The 26,898-nt window shown below is 47.0% G+C and overlaps 1 protein-coding gene across 2 annotated transcripts in view; it reads right to left on the reverse strand.

The window, feature by feature from the left end:
* The window catches only part of SBNO2 (strawberry notch homolog 2), a 67,474-nt gene that overhangs the window by 6,744 nt on the left and 33,832 nt on the right, over nt 1-26,898 (reverse strand). The window contains exons 1-20 of one of the 2 annotated variants that reach the window (XM_052800943.1): nt 26,615-26,887; nt 19,949-20,113; nt 14,019-14,111; nt 13,329-13,425; nt 12,760-12,920; nt 12,170-12,303; nt 11,548-11,638; nt 10,040-10,183; nt 9,407-9,524; nt 8,869-8,974; nt 8,522-8,675; nt 7,948-8,124; nt 7,166-7,263; nt 4,600-4,682; nt 3,378-3,578; nt 2,615-2,790; nt 2,292-2,423; nt 1,867-2,002; nt 1,083-1,195; nt 493-564 (exon numbers count right to left, since the gene is read on the reverse strand). In XM_052800943.1, the coding sequence (XP_052656903.1) occupies nt 493-564; nt 1,083-1,195; nt 1,867-2,002; nt 2,292-2,423; nt 2,615-2,790; nt 3,378-3,578; nt 4,600-4,682; nt 7,166-7,263; nt 7,948-8,124; nt 8,522-8,675; nt 8,869-8,974; nt 9,407-9,524; nt 10,040-10,183; nt 11,548-11,638; nt 12,170-12,303; nt 12,760-12,920; nt 13,329-13,425; nt 14,019-14,111; nt 19,949-20,113; nt 26,615-26,659 (2,496 nt within the window). In that variant the 5' untranslated portion in view covers nt 26,660-26,887. Of the gene's footprint in view, nt 1-492; nt 565-1,082; nt 1,196-1,866; nt 2,003-2,291; nt 2,424-2,614; nt 2,791-3,377; nt 3,579-4,599; nt 4,683-7,165; nt 7,264-7,947; nt 8,125-8,521; nt 8,676-8,868; nt 8,975-9,406; nt 9,525-10,039; nt 10,184-11,547; nt 11,639-12,169; nt 12,304-12,759; nt 12,921-13,328; nt 13,426-14,018; nt 14,112-19,948; nt 20,114-26,614; nt 26,888-26,898 lie in introns of those variants that run through there. The other variant, XM_052800942.1, reaches the window with a different exon arrangement.

A 26,898-nucleotide genomic window follows, 5' to 3' on the forward strand; every position in this document is an offset into this window, starting at 1 on the left:
GGAGACAAGAGTCATGCACGGGACAAACCTACACTGGCAGCCCAGCAGTGGACTGAGTGTGTCACAACACTTCTGCTGGCACTGCGGAGAAAGCCATCACCTCCAGGAAGGCCACCAATCTGGTGGCTGTGCCAAGGGGGAAGCTGTGTGTCAGGGGCCTCCTCTGTCTCTAGGGGACCAGAGTACAGGAACCTGCATGTCTGCCCTCCAGTGCCGGCACCAGCTTGGGGGAAGAGGCCCAAGCGCCCTTCCCAGCTCCCCCGTGGGAGCACAACCCTCCCACCAGCGTGGTGCTCAGATGCTGATCATTAATTCAGTTCTGTGTGCTGTACATGGGGCTACAGGCAGGGAGCTGGGTGCTGATGCTGCTAGGCCAGATTCTGCCTGTAGATGCCAGCAATGATCTTTCTGGCTCTGGCTCCCACTGAAGGCAGCTGCTAACTACTTCAACTCCTCCTTGGCTGAGCTAGCCCAAGCACAGCCGCAAGTTACCTTATTCTCAAAGTTGTACTTGCTGAGGTCTCGGGATTCGGTGGCCCGGCGGTCTCCATGAGTTAAGGCACCCTAGGAAGACAAACCAAACAAAAAGTTCGTACTTTTAGCTGTTGCAAAACACCAGAGAAGGATGGCCAAAGTCACATCTCGGAAGAGGCCAGGATGAGAACGTGCTGTGGGGAGGCAGTGTTCCTCTGGAATATTGAGACTTCACCGACGTATTTGGGGATTTATTAGAAGTGAATAAAAATGAAACAGAGACAAATTAATTATTCCATTAGTTATTTCATCCGCTTTCTGGAAACTGATGGGTGTACGCTCCTGTAACAGTGGGGGAATTCCAGCATCTGGAATTGGGTTCTGCTTCCCTGAAATTCCTCCTGATGCCCTGGTTACATATTCCTCACTTCCTTTCCCAAATCCCAGGATGCTAAAAGCCTTCTGCATTCCTCAGCTGCAATGCCTTCAGTTGGGGGTGATGCAATCCCCTGTAATAGTTACACTGGCCATGCCAGTGGGAACACCAAATGGAAGCTCTTCAGAGAGAACTGGAACTGACATGTTAATCTCTGCTGCAGGGCACTTACTAGGCTCTCCAGACGTTTTGCCACGATGGATGCAAACCTCCTCTCCCCTGCCAGCTCAGAGATAAGGAAGACGTACTCTGGAGCGGAAACCTGGTTTGATCGGTGCGTTCGACCTACAGGGACATGAGAGCAGAGGTGAAAGGAGAGGTTGGTATAGTCTGTCTGGTATGGGAAGGGAAGCTGAGCAGAGATGAGAGCACCAAAACAACTTTCCATGTCATGGCTGGTTTTCAAAGGAGGGAAAAGGACAGAGGCACAGTTGCATTCATCACCCTGGTGCTGCTGAGACCTTGGCAGAGTTGAGTTTATAGCCCTGACCCTCTCAGGTTGAGGAGTGACTCCCCAGCTTGAGCTACGATGCGCATTATTTCTTTTGTGCTCATGTATTGAGGAACTGTCCCTCCCCATCCTACAGAGCCTCCCCAGGGTGGAACAGAAATCCCCAGGCATCCCTAGCATGTTTCATGAGGACACAATGCTAACATGTATGGGAGAGTTCCCCCTTCCCACGCTGCAAATCACTCATGAAGTCAACACAAACCTTCCCCACAAGAGAAATCAGTCACAACTGCTGTGTGTCTGCACTCCTATCCTGGAAAAACAGAGGAGCACTGTGCTCTGCAAGGTGCTGTATCTCAGAAAGCTAAATACACCTGTCCCAGCAGCAGCACCAGGCTGGCTCAGGTAGCCACGCATGCCTTTCCTTCCCAAGGCTGCCCGGGGCTTCATGGTCTGAACAACGTTCAGGGGAAGGGGACAGTGACCAAGAACATTCAGCCCTCACCAAACTGCTGTATGGCCCGGTCCGCGCTCCAGGGCAACTCCAACGTCATGTGGACCCGGCGCTTCTGGTTTTTCACCCGTCTGTCTGCTTGGAGAGAGATACCTGAGCTGGAGGCCTCGGAAATTATTGCTACAAGCTAAGGGAGAGAGACAAGAAGTGAGAAAGGAGAGTGAGGTTCCTGGACATCTGCAAAACTGCTTCAAGAAACAGCCCAAAGCATAACAGTAGCCCCAGCCCATGAAGGGACCCAGGACTCCTTGTCACCTTCCAGCAGGTCAAACAGATGGACAGAAAGCTGCAGAGACTTGTTGGCCCGAGGGTGGCAAGGCACTAGCATGCAAAGGCACCCTCCCTTTCCTTCCCCTGTCAGCGTACTCACTCCCATGCCGATGTCTGGAAGTTTCCTTAGCTCGAACCTGACTCACCTTTTCCCCTTTCATAAAACGCTCCTTCTCCTTCAGGTTGACGTGATCTATAGAGAGGCCTTGCTCTGCACGAGACTCAAACATGACAGAGCCATCCGGTCTGCAAACCACCCGGCCCTTCCGCCCCGTCATCTGCACAAACCACGCAGGAGAGAGAGAGGCTGTTAGCAGAGGGGAGACACCTGCACAGTGCAGCAAGTCAATTTAGAAAGTCAACTCTCAACAGCTTTTTCAGATTGCAAGCAAGGAGAGGAACCCCCTTTGCTGGCCCCTTTTCCTGTCACCCAGTGCCATCAAAATATACTCTTGATTGTGAGGTGTACCTCAGCCACATGCTCCGGGCCCCCAAAGTGATTGATCAATTCATCCAAGGTATTGAGAGGTAGCTCTTTGCCCAGTGCTTTTACTTTTGCTAGGAGGTCCTGCTTCATCTTTTCCACATGTTCTAGCTCCCTCAGGCCATGCATCTCTTTCTGGGAAGGCAGCATGTGAAAGTTACCTGCAATGTAAAATGCAAAAGTTTAGAGTCACCTGGTAATTGCAAATTGAAAAAAAAAAAAAAAAGGGGGGTGGGGGGGTGGGAGGAAGTTTGGAAGGGCTTCTGGGCGGACTATCTGATGAGCAGGCAAAGACGCCTTGACTTGCAATAAATGCTGCTGAGCATGCAGTGAGTTCCCTCTATGCTTCCCCACGTTTTGGTGGGGGAAGGAACACGCAGGGCAAATTCCTCCTGCTCACTGATCACAGCAGGTTAATGTGAATCAACCTCACAAGCCCAAGTTTGACCATCACAGGATAAAATCTAGCGAAGATTGTAAAGCTGTCCCAAGCACAGAAGGAGCTTCACCATTCCAAGAAGACACCAAGAGAGTCTCCTCACATCAGCTCGTTGACTCTGCAATCCCCTTAGCCAGCAAAAGGGTCACGTCTGATCTGCCGCTGTCTGTGCTTGCAGGGTACTGGGGTGGGTGGCTGCCTCCAGCTGCGCACCTGTGCACTGGGTGCCATGCACTAGAATGAAGCGACTCTGGTTCCCAGTTCCCCCCAGCGAGGAAGGAGCTAACCCTGTGCTGCTGCTCTACTTACTTCTGTCCTCCATTGTGTAGCCGTTGTAGGTGTGCTCAACGAAGATGACATCATCTGTCTCAAACACAGACTCCGGGGAGGAGTTGAAGTCACTGTCGAGCCCCATGTCAGAGTCAGTGCTGCTGTCATCACTGATCTTGATCACACCCACAGGGTCACACATGCCTTTCAGAGCCTTGGCGCAGCGGCCCCTCTGCTTCCCTGCAAGGCAGAGCGAGCAGTGTCAAGGGAGAGTCCCCAGCCTCGTGCATCAATGCAGAACAGCAAGTGCCAGCTCAGAAAGAGGAGGAGGAGAAATCACAAAATAGCTGAGATTGCCCCAAATGAAAGGCTGATCTTGGAAAGACAGAGCCTTTTGGGTGGGGTGGGAGGCAGTTAGGAAGGGAGGGAGAGGGGGGGAGAAAGAGGAAGAGAAAGGAAGAGAGAGAAAGGAAGAACGAGGCAATCTTTATCAGGGCTGAAGCTAGTTGCACACGTCAGGATGAACACACAGCCAGCTCTAAGCAGTGCTAACTCCTCAGGGGAAGGAGTCCGCAGGTTTGACTGCCTCCAGAGGAATGTGCAGGACACGGGAAGGTGCCGGTGTTTCGGGACGTTGTTTAATTCCAAGCACAGTAAGACACGCCCCTGCTACGTGAGAGGTTCACAAACCAGCTTGCACAGGCTGCTCCACAACAGCAGCCAGTCAGGGTAACCTCCACAATCTGCCAGTGCTGCTGTCCCCTCTTCCCCCTTTCCCACATCCCACTGGAGGAGAAATCCAAAACTCTTCTTACCTGCAGCCGCAGCCAATAATTTGGCAGGAAAGTGATTTTTTTTTCCCCCAGGACACCTGCCATGCTATAAGTAAGGGGTAGTGGAAAACCCCCCCTTGCTGCAAGAGGGCTTCAGACATGCAGCCAGGACTCTTGTGCAATCTGCCCACCAATCTAGGCAAGGAAGTGGCTGAGGGAAAGGGGCATAGCTACTGGGTGGTGGAGGCGAGGACCTACGCTGTGACAGGGAAGTGGGTTAGAGGGAGGAAAGGGTGAATGACCTATAGCTGCTGTCCTCCAGATGAGAGAGAGTGACAGGAGATGTGCGGGATGGCAAACTGAAACCAGGGCAGAGTAGCAAAAAGCATGAAGTAGGGAAAAGGGAAAAAGGAAAAGAAAAAGCTGAGTGGCTGGGGTGAAGCAGCAAGGCAGGAGGTCAGATGCTGGGCAGTGGAGTGTGCTCTTACGTTTTCTTTTAATGCCAGTTCCTTTTTCTCTCTTTCTTTTGGTTGAAGGAAAGTGCTTCTGAATTAGTGATAGAAAGACGCCTCTGAAAGTAAGATGCAAAATTTATTCTAGCTACCAGGAATAGGAACATCTGCCGGTTATCATGTAGCAATGTGTATTTGAGATAGCACCACATTTCATGAAAGAGGGGTAAATCCTGCACCATAACTACCAGCACGTGATCAGCCAGCCACTGGTACAGCATGGCTCTCCAGAACAGCAGCAACTCAGACTGAGCGCGTTTCACCAAAGGGTTCTGCCATGGGAGCGTGGGCTGCACCAGCAGATCCTCAGCCGTGAAACAGGCGTGCTGCGGGAAAGCAAAGCACTGTAATGCCGGGAAAAACGCTCCCTGCTGTGGCCTCCCCGCTGGTGGAGGGAGTGGGGCCGTTCCAGGGAGACACTGCAACAAAAGCAGAGCAGACCCCGGGCTCTGCGCTACCATGTGGCATGCCAAAGTTGCAAGACCTTTATATAGCAACTAAGAGGGAGTTTTAAATGGGAAACACTATACTGGGAAGCTGTTACATCACTACTGAAAAATCCAGTCAGTCCCAGTGTCCCACCCCTCTCCATGCTCTGACAGCAGAGACCACCATCAGGCTGTCCAACAAATGTGCTCCACCAAGTCCTCTGATTAACTGGACGTGGGCCTGCTTGCCCACGAAACAGAGTAAAGTAACAAAACACGGATACGTAGTGGTTTCAGGTGAATGGAAAAAAATTGGAAGAGGTGGAAAACAAATGTTTCTGTGGGCTGTTCTGCAAATAAAAGAGCAAATGCTTAAATGCTAATCATGTTGGGTGGGGATGAACCCCCAGTGCAATGAGAAGGCAGCGCTGAATGAGCTCTGACTGGAAAAAAAAAAAAACCAAACAAACAACACGTTGAAAGCGACAGCTGAGAGATATGGATATGACACCTCACCCGTGTGAGAAAAAGGGAGTCTTGGGAACCAGGGAGGGAGCTCTAAGACCCTTGGTGTGAGGGGCTGAAGGAGACAGAGGCAGCACCACACCCTGAAGGGGCAGAGCCCTGTGCTGGCTATTAAGTGATTGCCATTACACAGCACCAGGTAGGTCCCTTTTGTCCTGTGTGCTGGGGTGACCCTGGGCTCAAAATGCAAAAACTCACTCTCAAGTCTGGAGCCTCCCTGCCATGAAACCTTGGTCATTTTCCCGACAGTTGCACTCCCTGTCTTCCCTGCGAACAAAGGGTTGGGCTGGTATTCACTCACTGAACAATCTGTTTATTTTTAACCCCGTTTCTCGGCATCTTTTAAACAACTGCCTCTTCCCAGCACACTCCCCTCAAGAAATCCCCTGAAGTGCTGTAAAATGAGGACGCCGCATTTGGAGGCTCAGCAGATGCCAGAAGGCACTCAGTTATCTGGCCAATGCTGCTGAACAAAGAGCTCTTGCCTCTAGAACTGGGGACAGAGTCAAGCGTGATCACCAACAGACCCTCCTTTGACAGCTGAGCAAGGCCCAAAGGCACCGCATAGTCCTCTAGACCAAGTTCCTCTGAATTCTGTGACACGAAAACGAAACCAAGAGACCAAATCAACCCAAGCAGTTGTTAGACCTGCCTTGCACACTGTCACCAAACTGGTATTTGTTTTTGAGGAATGGACTGGAGACAGCAGAGTGACACAGACCAACACAACCCCCTTACAATAAGGGAGGAAAGCTTGGCCTAAACCAGACATATACTGTCTCTGGCATCTCTCATTGCTTTCACCTGCATTAAAAGTCACTTCAAAAAGAAAACAGTAACAGCCCTGCTACCTGCAGAACAGAGGAAACAGATCAACCCAATGTCCCAGGTTTTCGTCACCCATCATGCAGGAACAGCCACGTTTGTGGGACGGGCTGGTATTTTGAAAGCTGCAAAAATGAGGAGGAGCATAAGCCTCATTCTCTGCTGAAAGGGTAGCATGAGCGCTGCTGCTGGCTTCACTTCAGACACAACCAACTCTCCTTTTAGCTAGGAACAAAGGCAACACAACCAGGACACTGGTCCTGCCTTGTACACGTGCTGAAAGCCAACACTGGCAAATCTAAACTCCTTGGACTACTCCTTCCTCTCACTGCTCCAGCAATGCCACCTCACATTATCATCCCAGCCTCTGTCATTACAGGAGATTCTCTTGCTCATTTCTTCAGTGTCAACAGCCTGGTTTTCCAGAGTCACACCCACACGAACTACATCTGAGCTCGCATTTCTGGCTCTCCTACACCTGCCAATTCTTTTACGCGTGTAGAATTGGATCAGGCTGTTCGTGCAAGTTTAGACCACAGGAGACTTCAGAATCCAGGATCTAGCTCATAATGTCACGCTGAAGAAATAGTGCCTCAAGGATCCAGCTACGTGTCCTCTCCATTTACTGCTTGTATAGGACGAGGCATTATGAAACTGCATTTCAAGAACTGCAGTGATAAGCAGCCCCAGGGCAGGGCTTTCCCTAGCACACCTCCAGCCTCCCATGCATGCCCCCAGAAGAAAACCAGGGATTTTTAACTCACTCTGCAGCAGAGACAAAACAATTTAAATGCCCATCGTTCTCATCCAGGACTTCTCTGGTGCGAGCCTCCCCCGTGGACTGCAGGCCGATGACAATACACTGCAGGGAAACATAAGGGACGGCACAGCAAGGTGTCAGGGAGGGTGTAGCAGCCGGCATCAGGGCAAACAGCTACAGCCTCAAGAAATTGTATTTCACAGTCCCAGGTACCCTGGACCCTGTCCCCAAGGTTCCCTTGGATCCTGTCCCAAATACGTGTTGGGCCTGTAGCCGGGCTCCTGATGAAGAACCATCTTTCAAATCTTTCAGCATCCAAAACCGTACCTCTGTTCACACCTCAGAGAGGATGAGTCTGATTAGAGAAGCTAACTGACTTCGCTGGGTAGTTTCTGCCTAAAATTTCCCAGTTGCATCCAGACGGATGAAAGGACAGGGCTATGCTTGAGGTGAAGGACCTGGTACCTCTTCTAGCTTGAACATGACCCAAAATACCCTTTCAGATCAGCTTGCCCACATCTACTATGAACCAACAGTGGGTAATGCCTTGGAAGACAACGCCATGTTAACTCCCCAATATAATTTACTGTGAATGTTCTCAGAAACCCCGACACTGCACTTCGTTCTGGTTAATCTGGAGAGCAATTCAGCCTTAAAGAGGTTTGAAATTGCTTTCAAGTCAAGCTGAACAATAATGAACTCCCTTTGGTTGCAGGCTACAAAAAAAATCACTTGTAACAGAAGACTGATGGCTGCTGCCACTGCAGCGAGGCTCTGATACCACACCTTATCCTTCGCCAGCTCTTCCTTGGCAAGCTCAACGAGTCGCCGGACTTTAGCAGCAATGCAGAGATACTTGAAGAAGCGCTGGTGAGCTGACCAGAACTGACCCCACAAGGATTTTCGAGACTCCAGGCCGATCCAGTCGGCTGCCTGCTGGAACACCATCAAGGCCTCTGCCCACTGCAGACAATACCAAGAAAGGCTGAGTTAATATCCTAGTTTTCATTTTCATTACTGCTGTGCAGGAGGTTAGTAGAACAGTCTGGGGTTTGATAATCTGATTTAACATCAGTATTTATGTTACTGTGTTAGGCTGAATGAACAGTCTGGTCATTCTCTCCTTTCTGCATTAGCATGATGTTGCAAGCTCTGGTTTGCAAATATGGGACTTTTAAATAGAAGCAGAAAAGTATAAGATTATTTTTTTACATAAGCTGAGCGTGTGTACCCCTTTTCTTTCTTATAAACATACTAAGTTTGTGATCATGGCCACATTTAGGGTCCTCCAACGTAACAAGTGGCTGTGCCCAAAGCGCAATTAAACATCAGTCTCCCTACTGCAGTGGGACCAGCTCACCAACTTCGCTGCCTTGTCGTAGACAATCTTGTACTGCTGATCCAGCGGGATCTCCTCTATTCTGAAGGTCACTCCAGTGAAACTGAGCTGCCTGGCAATGTACATTCCACTGACCTTCATATCCATTGCCACGATCTCCATTGCACCAACTCCCCTGGGAGAGGAAGACAGCTGTGAAACCCCTTCCTCTGCTACAGGGCAGCACCAGGTAGGTGCCTCTGCAGAACCACCACCTCTCCTGGCTCAAGCTGCCCTCAGACACTGTTCTCAGGCATTGCACCCACCTCCCAAACAAAGGCTGCCACAAAATGTAAGCCACGTGAAAAGGGATGCTGGACATGACTTACCTCTTTTCAATTGCATGCAGGAACTCATCAAATGCTCTGAAAGGGGTGCCCTCCCCCCAGATCCCCAGGCGGCTCATGTAAATCATGTTTTTTGGCTCAGAGGCACCTGTTTGAACAGAACTTACTGTTAGCAAAACCACAGCAGTTGTGAATAGTTTTAACGCAAGTAAAGTGAACTCTTAAGAGGATGGTCATTTGCCATTGTGCCTTAGGAGACCCAAGGACCTTTCCAAACATTGCCCTCCATACACTAAGTGGGCAAGCATCACCATACAGCTGAACAGCTGGCCAGGAACAAGTTAAACTGGAGAGAAACTAGTCTGACTTGCCAAAAAGGCACGAGTAATGACAGTGATTGGGCTTGGGGCAGGTCTTAGCACCCTAGGCTCCCCTCTAGCACTGCAGCACCATTCACCTCTTCTTGCATGAATGTGCACTCTCAGCATATGCACTCACATCTCAAGGACATCCTTCAGACCAGAGAGGTGACTGGCGACCGTTTACGCATAGCGCCCACACAGTGCCAAGAGAAGCTTACCTGTGGCACTGGCATAAACAACCCTTGCTCGAGGCAGCTTGTTCTGAAGGTCCAGCACTGCTTTGCCCATTTTAGTAGAGCTGGCATTTTTGGCTTTGTGGCATTCATCAAACACAATCTGGAGGGGAATGTCAGTTAAGGAGAAAGGATCTATTTTCATCCTGAGGATGGGAGCAGACAGAAAATACAACCCAGCCTCCTCCAACCAATTGGACAACCAGCCCCAATATCAACAGGACTGACTCATTCCCCACACAGCATGAAATCTGTTGGTTTTGCCTAGTCCTGTGCTCCTCAGAGCCCCACGTCATTTCGCCCTCCCTCTCCCTTCACTTCCAAGGTCTGTCTTGTCTTGTAACGCTGAGGGAGATGAACACCGAAAAGGTTAATCCCAGCTGCGTTCTTCCCCTCCTCCCATTAACATTGCAGCCCAGGAGGAGAGAGGAGCGTGGGAGGATGCATGTGCTTACAGCATTTAAATATCTACCACAGGCACCAGGCTGCTCTGCACAGCTACTCCCAGTGACTTCAGATGTCCCCAAGCTCTTTGTTCCTTGGTGAAGTACAATTGCAAGTACACAATTCTTCTCTATCCAGTTTTTTGGTTGGTTGGTTGGTTTTTTAAAAGGATACAACTCCATCAAAGTTTTCCCTGCACCACTCCAAAATCTGTTTTAAGCGTGTCCTGTGCTGTCCACCTGCCTGGCTTTCACCAATCAGCGCAGAATAAGTGGCAAAGAGGACTCCTTCTGAGGTAGCTGTGTCACCATATTTAATCTGCAGAAGGAGGAAGAACAAGAGTACACACACTCATGATGCTTGTCCCCAGCATGTCGTGCCCATCCTTTGCCCACAATCAATACTGCCGATTGTGCTGTAACTGTGCAGGACACATGCTCCTGCCTCCAAGAACAAAACTCAATCTGAGAGAAGAACAGACAAAAGACTGTTAGTAGCTGACGTCTTTAGCACTTCTATTTGGCACTGAGATATTGTGATGACAGGGACTTTAAATGTCTGGATAAGTTCCACTAGCCAATATGTCAGCACATCTGGATGCATGCAGTGAAATGTGGAGACCATGCTAGGACTTCAATTTTCTGGCCAACTGAAGTCACTTCATTTTTTTAAGCAACAGTTTAGAATGTTTAATTGTTTTGAACACTCCCATCCGTTTTAATTACTTCCAGAAAATAATTTTCTCTTTGACCAGGTGAGATTGTTGCCTATCTTACCATCAAGGGTCCCACCTGTAACAAAATGAAAGGCAGGGGAAAAAAACCCATGGTCCCAATTTGAAGAAAGTTCCATTTAAAGCCTTTGTGGTCTGAAAACAAACATCCCTTTCAGTCTTCTAATGGAGTGCATTCAGAGGTGTCAAACACACGTAGTTTCCATTGACTTTGTATGCGCTGGTTGTTCAATACCATTAAAAACCAGAGCAGAGTGTTTCAGTGAACTGGCCAGCAGTGTGGCAGGCACATGCCTAGACAAGGCTGATGCACTGGACAAGAGACGGAAGCACAGGCTACGAAGAACCCTGTGAATAGCCACTACACAGCTGCTGGTTGTTTCTTTTGAGAAATACTTCATCCTCATCACTGAATAACTGGAAGAAAGTCTGAAAATTCTCTGATTTGCTCAGCTGCAGGGTGCTCAGCCATGGCACCATGTGTCTGCAGACCCCTTGTAGGCACCAGCCTGTGCATTTATATGTGCTCCCTTACTTGCATGGTCTGAAAAGCGGTTCCATGAAACCAGCACTGGGAAATGTTAGCCCACGAGAGCAGAGCACGACCACATCTAACAGGAGCTGTTGCCTCTGCAGGACTCTTCAGGAATAGTGAAAAAGGTTCAAGTCCTGCTGTACTTTGCACTTGCCTGGAGACATATCTCATTCCCTGCAGGGAACAGCTCTGTGCTTACAGTGCAGCTCTGCAGAGTGTATAAAAATAGCAAGAGTCCAGAGTGGGAAGAGTACGCTGAGAGAAGGGAACAGCAAGCAGCTTGCTGTCTGCTACTGCCTGTGCCACCAGCCACGCGGAGGCAGAATCGACTGCTGCTTTACATGCTAAGGCAGATCCATCTAACTGCTACTGTAGGCTCATTTTCCAGAACACCATTACAACTTCTCTCCCTACCTTATTTAAAGCATGCACAGGAATGTGGGAGGCTTCAATGTCCTTCAGGTCTCTCTCAGCATCATACTTGAGATCATTGGAGACGCTGAACCTGCAAAGCAAGATGTGGGTCTGGTTATGTCTTAAAGAGATAGTCAGGGCATGCACAGTGATTAATAGCTCTGACTAAAGCAACAGTAGGTGTACAAAACTGTCACATTTCCAACTGCCCACACACCTCAACACAAGATCCTACAGCAGACTCCAGTCTGCCACTTATGACAAGCTGTGTGTATTCTGCAGTAAAACCCCGTACTCCGGGGGCTTGAGTCTGCACCCAGGAAGTCCACAAGTACTCCTCTGCCGACTTCAAAGAGAGCGGGGATAGGCTTGACATTGCACTCCAAGTAGTACGTAATCTGCTATTTCATAGTGACTCATTCTCCATCACCACTGCAGGGGAAATATTCCCATTTCACAGACAGCAAACAGGCACGAAGAGGTGGAAATGACTTACCCAAGGCCACAGCATGAGTCAACTATAAAGCCAACATCAGCACTAAGGAATTCCTTACTCCCAGATCCAAACTAACTCCAAGGTCTTACGGGAAAAGAGGGGAAAAAAAAAAACCCAACAACTTACCACAGAGCTTTTTTCCTCCCTTTAAGATAATTTTCAAAGATGATGCCCGCAACTGTCCTGCCCTTTCCAACTCCAGCGCCGTCTCCAATGAGGAACCCAGCTCGCTGGCCATTGGGTAATAAAACTTCATGTTGCTGCAACATCAAGAACAGAACTGGAAATTAAACTAGATTTGCCTTTGCTAACAGCTTTGATGTGAGCTTATAAGAGCACCACTTAACTCTTTCACATATCCCATCAATGCAAGTGCATTTCCTGCTCAGATAAACGACAGCAGGAATGGTCAAGTATCATGGCCAAGCTCACAAGTTCCAGTTCACGGAAAAGGCCCCCAGGCCCCCAAAACGTAAAGCACTCCCCTCTGCAACAAAAGTCAAGGGTTCTTGCCTCTTTGGGAAACAGACCCCACAGAAGTCCCTGGCTTCAAATAATCCTTTCAGAAGGCATTTAAAATGCCATATGCCAAAGCTTCCAAAGTTTCATCACCTATATTACAGGTTATTTTAAAACACAATTGAACACCTGTCCATCCAAAAGGCAGTTTCTTTCTAGTGTAAGACATGCAAGCTGGGCAAGGTGGAGCCACATACCTGGCAGGCATAAATGATTGCTTCCAGCTGTAGTGCAGAGAGTGACCCTTTGTCAGCAACGGAGCGTGGCAGGGAAAGGCTATAGGTGATGTCAGGTGGGGGGACACTGGATAGAGTGCTCGTTTCAACCACGAGGTCAGGGTGGTGCTTCCCAATCTTGGCTAAATGACAACACAGAAAACAGATAACTCAAGTTCTTCACTCCCATGCAGCACCTCAAAAAGGACTGCAGACCTCATATTAATAGCCTGTAGCCCTCTGCTCAGGAACAGAAGAGACAAGCCCGAGCCCTGCTATTCACTCTTTTTGTTCCATTGAAATTTCAGATTGCCAAAACCAAGTCATGCCCCTCCCCAAAGCAAGCAACAGAAAAGTGTTCTGTTAAAGTATCGTAGCACCAACAAAGGATCAGTACATTGGTAAAGTTTTTTCTAGAAAATCACAAGCTTGGGATGTGCCACAGCAAACACCATATATTGCTTGCAGGAAAATAAGGGAGCAGTTAATCAGGTTGGTCCACAGTGGAGTTAACAGAACTTCCCATACTCATGCGATAGCAAGACACTCACACTTTGAAGGTACATATTCTGCATAAGTCTCCGTTTGCCCCAACTCTTCTGTTTCTTCCTCCTCACCTTCATCATCCTCCTCTGCAGGAGCCTGAGACTAAAAAGAAAACACAGCATTGACCAAATGTTAATGGTCTCATTGAACTATGGATGCATGCAGTGCTACACAGTGCCAGAAACTACCATTTAAACCATCCCTATGCAAATTCACAAACCGTTCAAATACAATTAATCTCATTTATAGACTACAGCAACACAAGGAAAACCATCTGTGAGAGCCCACCCCAGGGGCACAGCAAGTGCTTTAAAAGCTACTTTCAACGCCTAGTCCACAGCAAATTAGGGAAAGATGTTTACATCACTTTTCAGATGGGCTGTGGGCTAGCATGAATTCTGTCCAGCTGCGCGCTAATCTGGCCCTGAGTAAGGGACCTAGACCGGCTTTAAACTCAGCGTGGTACTCCGCAGCATAAGGCAGCCATGAAAGCCCAATCATTCTTTAACATAGCAAGGTTCCACCAAGGGAAATATAAGACACTTCTGGGAAAGGCCAGTGACTTGTAACTGTCTGATTTTCATGTCTCACTCCCTCTGAAGGGAAAACAGTCAGAACTGCTCCCCTCCATGCTGTGATGTTACCAAGTTAAGAGCCTGGTGTCCAATCCTAGTAACGCCAACCATTATTCTCACCTGGTAGCTTATGAGGAGTGGTGTGTTGGGGACAGCAGGAACATGGTCATTTGAACTGTTTAAGCCAGTGAACGATCTGCTGGGTGAGAACAGCTGGAACAGAAAGAGTGCAGGTGAGAATGCAGCCTTAACCCTCAGCCCTCCAACCCCAACAAGTATGAAAATACAACAGTAAAGATACTTGTGCTCTGTACTCAGATCTTACACTCTGATATTGTCAGTGGACTTTAATACTTTGTGTGAATGAAAAGCCCTGGACAATATTTCTGGAAACTAATAAATCTTGCAAATGCCGTACAACATACAGGGAATAACTGACCAAGGTAAATACATTCTTGCAAGAAGTGTGAACATGTTGTGCATGTGCCCATAGGTGATGAAAGCCTGCAGGGACGCATGTCCTCCCACACCTGTGGACAGGAGTCTTTCTGCCGTAGTTGTAATAACTACACAGCATTAAGATGGGTCATCCTGAAATGCCACATTTTGCCTTGAAACCTGAGATCTCAGGCATAAGCCCACCTTTCATACACCTCCCATTAGCACTAACAGATTGTGCAAGCGTTGCCACTTACGAGCCAGCAGTCCCTGTCAAGACCTGATCAAAGATTATTATGGGAATATTGGACTTCTCTGCACTGGAGCAGTTAACGTTAGTCACTGTTTTCCCATTTGCTTCAAAGGGAGCTCTGTACAAAACTGCTCTGCCATTCCTGACAAGACAGGTCCTCGTTAAAAGGAGCCATGCAGATTCTCTTTGTGGGGTCATGTGTTTTATTCTGAACTGGTGACTCCAACTGAGAGCTCTGGTTAGATTTGCTAATGGAAGAGAAACAGCAACACTTTGGGGACCAGAAGAGGAGACTGGAGTACAGCCAAGGAGATCCAAACAGGGGGAACGGGAAAGACTGAAAAAACCTGCAACCAAAAGCCATCGCTGGGAAAGGACCAAGCGTTAAATCATAACACCGACACTTTACCTCTTCTTACAAACTGCCCTTGAGGCAAGTGTTTACTTAATGATTTTGCAGTTTTGTTTTTAACATTAAAACCACTGTTCAAAGTAATTACCTAACTGCACCAGAGCACAACCTGTGGGTCAGCACCAATTAACAGCTGCCCAGAGGTTAAGGACTGCTACCCTTTGCCTGAGACCACCAAAGCCTGCATGCTTCCAGCTGCCCTTCAGGCTCACCTCACTCTTGCAGAGACCAGGACCACTGGTGAGGACCTCCACCACTGACACCAGCCACGAGGCCCAGGAGCTCAAACTGCACCAAGACCCCCATCAGGCCAGCAACAGTGAGGGTCAGGCTGCCATATAGGCTGGCCAGGTCTCTCCAGGCACCAACTGCTCTGTCAGAGTTAATGATGGCTTTGGACCATCCAGCCCACTGCACCGCAGCCAGCTAGGAGAGCTCCCAAGACACTCCTAGCTGGGAAGGCACAATCGAGGAGATCCTTTGTCTGCCCCCATACAAACAAAATCACACTGGAATTTCCCAAAAGTGAGCAAGGTCAAGCCAGCAGCTCATGGCATCCAAAGCAATCAGCAATTCCAGAAGCAGCACTACTTGAAGTTTATAGCCTGCAAAGACTGCCAGACTTAGAGACCCATGCTCCACCAGCAGAAGAGAAAGATGGGAAGTTCTTAAGCATAAACACTCCAATTATTTCCTTTTTTTTTTTTTAATTAAAAAAAAAAAAAAGGGAAAGAAAAAAATACCCTCCATTACTGGAAGCCTGAGTCAGAATTACCAGAAGGAAGCTGGATGGAAGAGCTATTTTCAGTGCCAGCAAATCTGGAGAGCAGGTGAAACATCTCCACCTACAAATCTGAGCTCAGTATAAGTTTCTTCTTAGGCAAGAGAAAGGCCCAGATGTGCTGGAATGGCAGGACCTGCTTTGCTTCTCTCAGCTCTAGCAGTGGAAGGTTAATGCAGGTCTGGTTTTGCATCACACAATCTTCAAAGTACAAATCCCTGCTATCCCAATTCAGCAATGGGGCTCTGGCACACAGCATTTCATCTCAGGTATTGCAAAGGAACCGACAGAAACCTCGGTTGTTTGGAGCACTGAAAAACTAACCACATAGCTGAGAATATGCTGTGAGGGCCAGTCCAGGTGGGACCAGGAGCTATAGTGGGTGATATATCATTTTGCCCCAGACTGAGCTTGTACAATTCCTTCCCTTCTCTGCTCTCGCTCACCTCCCAGTATGATTTTCTCCTTCCTCTATGCTACATGTCTAAAAACATGAACAGAAGAGGTATACACAGCATACATGAGAACACTGCGATGTAAGCAGGAGAGAGACTCATTCAGTAAAGCCGCTGACAATTGCACAATCAAAGACCCTGTCTTACTCCATTCTTCTCCTCTTTGCATTATTCTCCGTTTTGCCCCATCTTGCCTTGACTTCCATGGGAAAAAAAAACCAGTCACATCTGGCTGACAAGCCAACTCCCCTCCACATAAATTCATTCCCTATGTACTGAGCTAGGAGAAGGGTGTTCGTGTTTTTAAAGCGCTGTGAATGAGTTAGAAAAAACTACATCAGCAGCTCAAAAAAATTCTAGCTACAGGCTTCAGAGGTTGCTTCCCCAATCTTAAAAACACTGTAAACTTGTGAGATGGTTGTGAGAAAACACAATAGATTACATGAACTATCTCTAAAAGGTATTTCACAATTTAATTACAAATGAAGCAAGTGTGTTTTGTCTGCTAACTCCTGCAAAAATTTAACAGCGTAGTAGCTCTTCCCTCCATGCCCATTCCTAAAATGATAAACAGAGACAACACATTATATACATCTCCTTTCTTTATGGGTAACAGCTCTCCCCACAGAGGCACATGAAGGGAGCCCTGCATTCAGCCACTTCCTCTTCAATCACAAACACCCCACCTAAAGCTTCAGCACTGGGCACTTGAGATAAGGGTTTCTTACTGAGCTTGAAATGTTCAGCATTGCACAGTCTCACTGTGATGCTTTTCTCCAATTTTGCTCTGTCCCCCTTTCTGTAAACCCACCTCCCTAGTGCTAGTGACAGCTGATGGAAAGAAGAGGGAAAGCTAAAATATGGATATAGTCTTTCCCACGCCGTATCTTCAAATTGCTACACGACAGAAGACAGTTCATTATTTTATTTTTTTTTAAAGAGGACAAAGTATAACGCTGTTCTTGTACCTGGGATCTACAGGTGGGTCTCACACGCAGGATGCATCCAGCTTCACTCATGAGATGTCCCATTATCAGAGCTGTTTAGAGACTGCCATTTCTGCTCCACCTAAATCTCTGAGACTGAAATTCTGGAAAAACTAGTGTCCTGACAACACAGTGCAAGGCTAGCCATTGCTCCTGGGTAAAAGCTGATTAGACAGCTACAACTGATTGAATGCACTGTATCAAAATAGATTAGGACTGCATCTGCCTGAGTTACATATGGTGTAATGTGACCGACATCCAGTTTTGTACAATGGCTACTCAAAAGCCAAAATTCCTGCGATTTTAGGGGAAATTATGGTGGTGTAATGATGTGGGGAGTGACAGGGAAAGATTATCTAAATTGCTTGTATACTGGTGCAGGGTATCAGCAAAGTCTCTGTCCTGTACTGAATGTTACAGTAAGGAACCTTTTCTTCCACACTGCCTTGAGATTTTGCAACAGATCACTTGTTTCCCTCCTTTTATGACAACAAAAAAAACATATTTGAAATTCAGGTGATAAAACAGCTGCCAATCATGAGTCAATCTGACAATCCACTTACCTAGCGTCCTGTGAGTTACCATCTCCCATGCAAAAACGAAACTGAAATCTCCTGACTAGGATGTATTTAACTGACACCTCGTCAGGAAATGTCAAACTCAGTTAAAAAAAAAAAACAAACCAACCAAAAAAGCAACCAAAAAAATCCCCCAACCACCTCTGTATTCAAAAACACAGATAAGACAATGTTTAAAAAAGCTAGAGATTCTTTTCAGAAGGAAGTCGTTTATAAATGGAATTCCAAGGAGTTAATTGGCCTTATCTGAACCTAAGTGCTCTGCAGGACAACAAGGGGCGAGGGGAAGACAACGGAAGAACAGCATGCAACAAGACTGGGCTGCTCTGCTACGGTCAGACAAGTTTGTCTCATCCTTATGTGACACATACTTGTTTCTCACTTGCATTCTTTACACTGGATTTAGAACAGCATTTCCCAGTAAGTTTTTTGCTGTATACTCCACAGATACAAAACTACAAGCTTTTTTAGGCATCGAGTATCTTTACCAGAGTTCACATGTTTAGAAACAGGACATCACAGAACTATTTCTGTAGTGATTTAGGCTACTACATAAAAACCCAATAATAATAGGAGACTAGGAGTAGTAAGGCACATGCCTTGTCTGTCTTGGGAGATGTATCTGTTTTCTAGCTTTTTTTAACCATCCAGTTTACAAGCCTATGATGTCTTCAGCCATTTCTTTGGCTCAAATAGCTCAGCTCTCTTCCTGCTGTCTCAAACTTCAAGTTCAAACTGGTCCAAAGTTACCAGACTGTGTGTGGATTGCCTGTGGAACCCTTGCTGCCAATGCAGCGGCGTGGCCCTTGATCTCTAACACATTTATCCACAGGAGCGAGAGCTGTGGTATTCTCTGCCTCCAATTACAGAGACGCTGAGGGCCAAGCAGACGCTGCAAAGGTCTATAAATGATCAAATCTCAGTGATTTCAGCAAAAGCTCAGGTGTCTGATTTGAGGATCTACATGAATGGCCTAAGATCTCACAGAAAGTCTAAGGCAGACAGGAGCTTCGATTGCCCAAGTCCCAGGCTAGGACCTTTGCCACCAAGCCACACTCCTTCAATGCCCAACCTGCCACTGAGCCACACAGCAGCATCATTGCAAAGTGGAACCGCTGCCAAGGCTCTTACTTCCAAGCTGTGACAAACAGCCAGCTTTCTTCGTGGAAATATAGTCAGACACACTACTAACTGCAAAGTGCAGCCTCTAAACACAACAGAACCTCAAAATACAACAGTAACTAAAGCACGGGCATGCCGGATTGCCTGCTGAGGTATTCACGTTGAATGTTTTTCCCCCACAGTTTTCATAAGAGAATGACCTACAAAGGAAACCTACTGCACAGCTGGGCATTTGCTGTGAGAGCTGAGATCGAGAGATTCAACAGATGTGTATGATATCGGTTCCACCAACAACCAAAGCTGGTGGCTACCCGTAGTGACTGATACCAGGTTGTGCAACAGTGAGTAATCGGTCCCAACAGATGAGGGAAAACAGATGGCAGAAGGCTGGTAAAAATGCACAGAACCACATGTTGCTGTGGGACTGCCGGGAGATCACACGCCCAGAAAAACTCAGAGATGTAAAAGCTTGCAGGGACTTGAACTCACAAAGTAAACACAAATGGTTAGCCTTAAGTTGAGACAGAGTTTGTTTTTTAGTCATTGTTACTAAAATATTTGCCATGGAGAATAAACAAATGGTTGCTGCTGCTGCTGGGGACAGTTCATGATCTATGTCACGGTGTTTTTCCTGGAGTCCATCTCTTCAGCACTCCTGAGTGCCCTGTCGCAGGCCACTCTGGACCTGCTGAATGTTTTAGGGATACATCTTCCTCATGACGCACCTACCTGCCACAGCTGTCAGAAGAAAGAACTAGTGCCTGCATCACACTGTGAAAGAGTGCACGTATCCCTTTGAGGATGTCCGGATTCTCTCCTGCTTCCAGGAGACTAAAGTATGTGTAATCACTTCACCCCTTCCCTCCTCATGTGAAATCGGTAATAGTGAAATAACATCATCATACTGCAACTTCACCCCTGTAGGGAATTGGGTTGGTTTCTTAATTCCTTGGTGAAAACACCACGGGATGAAGCCTGAGGTATTTGTTGTCTGATGGGGAGGATGGAAGAGGAGTGGCCCATACCTCTATTTGGTTCTGCTGCGGCGTGTTTACATCCCATAGTGTTGGCACATGGTTCAGACTATCTGCAGGCAAGAAGTCCTTAGGATCTGCAATGTCAGAGAGGGAATCGGCAGGAGACGAGAACAGGGAGTTGTTGTTGGAGAGCTCATCGAGGTATGAAGAATCCTGAAATGGAGAAATGACCAGTTAGAGGAGGCAGGATGAGAAGACCAGAGAGCTCCTTTCTCACACCTACTCATCCAGGAAGTTTTAATTTCTTGCTATTAAATGAGCAGCTCTGTTACTTCATGCTCCACAAAACTTAGAAATTAACTTGTAAATGAGGACATGCTCTAAGCAGCTGTTTTAAAACCTGAGTTTCTTGAAAAAGTAGGAAAAACGCTGACTGGATAGAAGTGCCGGTACACATTCAAGACTAACTCAGACTGTGAGCATCCCTACGTACAGAAGAGTGGAAGAAAGAGGAGCATTCAACAAGATGTCAGTCACCTCAACTTTGTGTTTGATTGACAAGACTGCTGAGGGGTGAAAAGTCCTCAGCCTAACACCCAAAGGACTCAAGTATTTCATTCATGCACAGAAGCCCACAGAGTACCAGCTAAACCTGATAATGACACAGCTGTTTAATTGCAATTTATAACACAGCAATACCTGGAGGCTTCAAAAAAAAAAATCAGTCTCATCATGCCAGGTCCTGCACAAACAAGGCTGCCACGAGCAGGGGGGAAGAAGCGCTAGTGTCACCTGGATTTGCATCTAGATAAATCCTGGCAAATCTACCAATCCTTTTCCCAAGGGCATGCCTCAGTCCGGACAAGAAGAGAATGTGCTTCAATGACGAGGATAAGGCTCTGCCCTTGCTCTTTTCCTGGTGCCTGTGTTGAGACAGCTTACAATTGGTTTATTTTGTGCCAACCCAGTGATGATGTTGGTTTGAGTCACACAGACTCTAGCTCAGAAAGAGCCTTCAATCCCCTCCCTACCATCAATTCCTTGTCTGGTTTTTCAAATTTCAGGTGGCAAGAGCCAATAGCCAAAAAGCACTTCTTACTCTACATCCTTAGCTCTGGCACAGATCACTGCACCTTCCCTGACTCCATCACATCACCTCAGCTCTCCTTCCACATCAAATACCACTTTCAAAGCAGAAAAATTTTGTCTGCTCTTTACTGAAGAGCAACATACTTCCAAACACCAAGCTCCAGCGCACAGGTCCTGTTGGAGACAAGCCTCTGTCCCAGAGGGATAGGTAGACAGACCAACAGGTCTTTCTTGGTGCCCCATAGAATTCTGCCATCACAAATCAGTTTTGTGGTTCTTCACAAGGGGTGGGTTTGTCAGCGCACAGCCAGCTCAAGCTCTCCACTAGGCCAGATAACCAAAGGAGTGTGATAATACCGCAGCACGGCTGCCAGGAGAGCCACAGTGTCTGATATGAGGAGAAATCGCTGTTCATTTCCAGTTAAGGGCCAATTTCCTACTACAAGGCAGAAAGGCAGCCAAAGATTTTTAAAAGTCACTTAGCCCTGCCTGACATAAAATCATGAACAGCTGAGCCTGCTTGTGCTATTCCTAAGGGCTTCAGGCCAAGAGCAGGGTCAGACTCCCCCCTGATTGCTATCAAAAGTTACAGGTTTACAGTGTTTAAAACCATCAGGACAGGTTCCCTTCACCTTCTTCCCACATGTCTTGTTTGGCACCCGAGCAGACAGTCTCTACTCCAGAGCCATAGGTGTGCAGGCGCTGGCAGCCATGCAAGAGTACCGATTCACTAAAGCAAAGGCAAGCAGTAACAGAGATCGCAGGCACGATGTGTAAAGTTTGTATTCTTCAAATACCAACCAGGGGGACCCAAAGGCCTAACGAGAAAGGGCAGTTCATTAGGCTGTGCTACCAGGGTGGTACTGCTATGCAGGACACCCTCCTGCTAGCACCGGGTACTTGTGCTGATGTGTGACACCGCTGCTGCCTGCCCAACAGCAGACGGGCAGCGTTTCCTGTACAGCTCTTACTCTTGATATTTCTGTGGCTATTTTAGGATTACCCAGAAACAAAGGCTTCTCAGAGACTGAAGCAGACAGCTAGATTTATCATCTCAGACTTAAGTGATCTCTGGAAATGGGACTCTGTTTCACACTCCAGTAAGTAGGAAAACACTTGGGTAAATATGGCCTTTCCTTGCCAGAGAAGTGCCTTGTGCATCCTGCAGCAACCTGCCCGTCTACCTCCCACGGCCTTAAGCTCCTGACCTGGAGTACTGTACGGGCAGTATATGTGGGATTCAAGCTAACATTTGCTTGTTCATGCTACAGAGATTTTTCTTCCATTAACTCCCACCTCCCAAGGTCTGTAGCCTCTCCCAACCTTCCAGTCCTCTGCAGAGACACTTGCTGATTACCTTGAACCACTGTGCTGCTGAAACAAGCCATCATCTCCCCTTGCTGTCCTCCCCACCCTTCTGCTTCTTCCTCTGGACTCATGATCCTGAGAACAAGCGCTGCAGCAGTTCAACAGCCTCCGGACTGTCACCACAATCTACACTCCTGTGCTACCACACCTCTTCAGATCCAACCAGCATATGGGTAAAGTAGAGCCCATTGACATCTAGGCTTGCTGTAGCTTAGGAAGAGAGTTTAACAATCACCTAATACTATTCTTTCATATTACACCTGTTATAAAACAGTTCAGATCAATTTTGTAGCAACTCTTCTGGCCATTCCCAGAAAGGAGGAAGAGAGAGATGGACAGGCAGATGGACTGCCCCTTCACCCATCTGCTCTGGTACCTGATACACTGGACTGATGCAGCAGCCAGAGGACCCGAAACAGCTGGAAACTCCACTTAGGGTGTCTGACAGTCCAGATACTACACAGAGGATAAATACGGACTGATATCAAGAGGCTCATAAGAATTCCTTTGAAGAAGTTACTTTCAAAGCCCAGCACTAGAAACAACAACTATTATCTTCTTTGAGCACCCACCACAATGTGGTGACACAAACAGCTCCTGAGATGGACCTGGAACTACAACCCTCCCACTCGAAATCCATGACAGTACAAGTGCTTTGTCCATACACAGTGAACAATGGCTGGTTAAGCAGCAGGTCCCAAGACACAGACATGCTGCTTTTCACAGGTGCCTGGAGAGATCCTGAATGCAAACCTAAAAGAAAGCACACCTCGGGCCTGGCCATCTCCCACACATCACACGGTATTTGGCAGGCAGGAGGAAGAGCAGAGGCTTGCTCCCAACAAGCCCTCAGAGCTCAGCTCACATGTGGAGATGCAAGAACTAGTTCCTATTCATAACAAGCAAGAGGAGACATCATCATTGTTGATTTTAAATCTAAAAGACGAAAGGCATTTATTATAATCTGCATGCTGAGGGGAGAAGCACGTTATTCCTCTCTCAAGGACAAGCAGGCCTGGGAGATACTGTGCTCCAGACAAGAAAGAACTAAACCAAAAGGCTGGACTTGGAAGGCAAACCCAGCTTTGTTTAGCCAGGGGTTTTTTGGTTTTTCTTTTCATTATGAAAAACTTTGTTACACAGATCCATTTCGGCATTTAACTGACAGCATTTCACTGGAGGGCTTCACCACCCAGGGACAGCAGCAGCATCTCAAGGAGTTGGATGGTCTCAGATCCCCACCCGGTCTCATCGCTGAGCTATGGCGAGACACTTCTGTGTAAGTTTTATTCATTTGCAAATACCACTGAGAGAAGTCAGTTCAGGAGGAAACATCTGCAAACACATGGGCAGGGCAGCAAAAAGGCTGTAGAGCAGACTAGAGTGGCCATTGCTCATTAGGGCCCTGAAGATGGGAAAGCACTGTGCTAGAGGAGCAATGGGATGTGTGAAAGCACTGTAACGCAACCGAGATACCCTGGCAAGCACCCCCCCTTCCTGAGCCCAGCCGCTTCAATCCCCCAGCGAAGGCTCCAGCCCCACCACCTCCACCACCGCTCCCTCTGCTCGGGGCACCAGACTGAAATGGGAAAGAGGAAATCAGCCTCCAAGTCAGAGAGAGGATAATAGTAGTCCTGGAAATTACTTCAGTGATCCCATCCTCGTGCAGTATTAAGAGTCATTAGTCACAAACTTTCAGTCTCCCGTTTGTCTTACCTAATTACATTATCTAAAGAGCACTAAACCTAGTAACATGCTAGATCCCCGCCCTGAAAAGCTTACAGTGCACCCCAGTAAATTAGTCTTGCTTATATACAAAATGCAGTGTAATTGTTTAATACAAGATCATACTGATAACTACAACCTGTGTCATTATAAACCATGCCTTGACTAATTACTCCACTAGTTTAAATGGAGCAAACAGGAGAGTCTCCTCAAGGGAAAGGAAGGATCACCACCTAAACCATCAGCTCATGAAATAACAGAGTGAACAAAAAGACTCCCTTCCTCAACAGGATAAAGCCACTGTCAGACCCACAGATACTCTGATACTGGTTACAGCTGATCCCAGCCAGAAGAGACCCCTCAGCCAAAAGGTGCTGAGCCCCGACGCACAGACAGAAGCAGCTGAAAACAAGATGACGATGTTAGGGGTAGAAGAGATGGCCCAAGAAACCACAAAGACTAAGGACATCACAGGTGCAGCAAGCGCTGGAAAGGGGTGATGAGCCGAGCAGAGGGACTGCAAAGCCAGCTCCCAGATCTGGAAAGCGCTACTTCTGCTTTTCAGATGGTCTGATGTGCTTGAGAAGCTGCTCAGTGAAATCACTCCAGAGAGGTCAACCATCTCAGTTGTCAGGATTTGAAGCAAGTTATTTTGTCCCTGTTTAAGACTGATTAATAAGAGTTTTAAAATTTTCTCACTGGAAATAAGAGGTTTTTACAGTAATAGCGCTTATTTTATGTTTCAGCAGAAGTTGAATTTCTGCAACAGATGGAAGTTATCCTGCAAGGCAGGATCTTTATTTCAAATGCTATTCTGCAACCATTCTCCATGTAACTCTTATTTCTGGAATTAGGCTTTTTGATTTTGGGGGGTTTGGTGGGTTTTTTGGATTTGGGGGATTTTTTCCCCCCCCTACAATTGAGCATAGCCTGAAACCAAAATCCAGACAGCACACTGCAGATCATCATTGGTAGGAGAGTTTTACCACAGGGGGCTGGCAGACCTGCTTTGCCTCCATCTCTCCAGCCTGCTTCGTTAAACACTCCTCAGCACCAGGCCAGCAAACACCTGGGTGAAGCACTAGCTTGAAGATCTCAACCCCGAGCGCTGCATTTCAGAGCACAGACTCTTGCCAGTTTCTCCCATTACAGAAGGATGGACACAAACAGAGACCTTGAAGCCTGCTATGAAAACACAGTTCAGAACTAACTGCTCAAGGCAGAGATGTAGTTTATAGAAGCCCACTATAAAGTGGCAAAAGGGCGATTCCCTTACAACAGGGTGACCACCTAATGGAGAATTTTATAAGGGATCAATGGCCAGCCGATGCAGAGGCTATGCACCACTGCTGGCTGTGGGTCTTACCAGCGTGGTTTTTTTTTTACATTGAAGCTGAAATAATATCAGCATACTAGAACAGGAGATAGAGGATCACAAATCATTGTCTGGTCTTCATATCAGAAGATGCTCTAGTGAGTAACTTGATAAATCAATGATAGTAATTTGCCGGACTTCTAAACTGTGAGTGCAAATGAATCGCCAGTCAATGCTACTATGGCACACGGTATTTCTGTCATCCCAAAACAGAAAAGTTATCAAAACCAAAAATTAACTCCCTAGAAAAGATCAGAAAAAAAATCAGGGTAAAACAGCCCAAACACTTAACCTCTTTCTCCCAGCCACTGGGAACAGCTCAGTTCCTTTAGTCAAAACAAAGTCTTTGTTAAAAATAATGAAAGAACAGCTGAAGTCTAAATACAGGAGTATGCATCCTAAAAATATTTTTGGCCATCAATATAAATGGTTTATTTGCTCACAATCCAGACACAGAGGAAACAACTACTCCTTCTGCACAGCAACTACGGATTACTCCCCTACATAGCACGCAGTTGATATGGGGGTTTAAAATACCAAATGTATATATACACAGGCACACACAAATACACATACACGAACAAAGCTACACTGCCAGACAAGTGAGATTTGACATCTCGAAAAACACACATTAAGCAAATTATGTTCAGGAAAGACAGAATCAAGAATTAACAGCTGCAATGTAAGCAGCTGATCACTAAAAGAAAATCTTTTAGCTGCCAAAACTCAGTCTTTCTAAATACGGGGCAATAAACTTGCAGTCTTAAGGATTCAGTGCTCTGGCCGGCAAGCATTTCCATTGCTTTTCTGTACCCAGCATCTGGTTTAAAAATAAAACTCCTGAAAGCCATTACAACTACATAAACACACCGATCAATTCTCCACACAGCTCCTTTTCCTCCAAGTTTTGCAGTTAGTGACCAAGTTCTAACCGACAGGAACAGTCTCCAAGTAACACATGTTTCAGCAAAATACAAATCACATCTTCAGCACAGTAAATCCGCTCCCACTGCCTTGCGTCAAGTCGTCACCCCTAAACTTCTGCTGCCATTGCAAAAATTACGGGGGACACACAAGCCCAGGGGAGCAGCTGGAGCTGGCTGCCCTCGCAAGCAAAACACACAAGGAAGAAAAAAAAAAGAAAAATCAGGAATTACCTTGTAGAGAGATGGGAACTTTAGCCAGAACTGCATTTGGGACATTTTAAAACAGCATTCAGTTTGCTGTCGGCAGAGCAGGACGTGGATGAAGCAGTAAGGTGAGATTTTTCAGTATATAATGGAGAAAGGTCTTCATTCATGACCGCAACAGCAGCAAACAGCCAGGAAGAGAGCTCATCAAGGGTTTTTAAAAAATAACATGCAGAAGAAAGGAGTGAAAATGGAGGAAAAAAGGACAGCCATACAGTGTGTCTGTCCTAAGCCTGTGGAAATTTGCATAT

This window comes from Harpia harpyja, chromosome 11 (assembly GCF_026419915.1).
Source record: "Harpia harpyja isolate bHarHar1 chromosome 11, bHarHar1 primary haplotype, whole genome shotgun sequence".
Lineage (NCBI taxonomy): Eukaryota > Metazoa > Chordata > Aves > Accipitriformes > Accipitridae > Harpia > Harpia harpyja.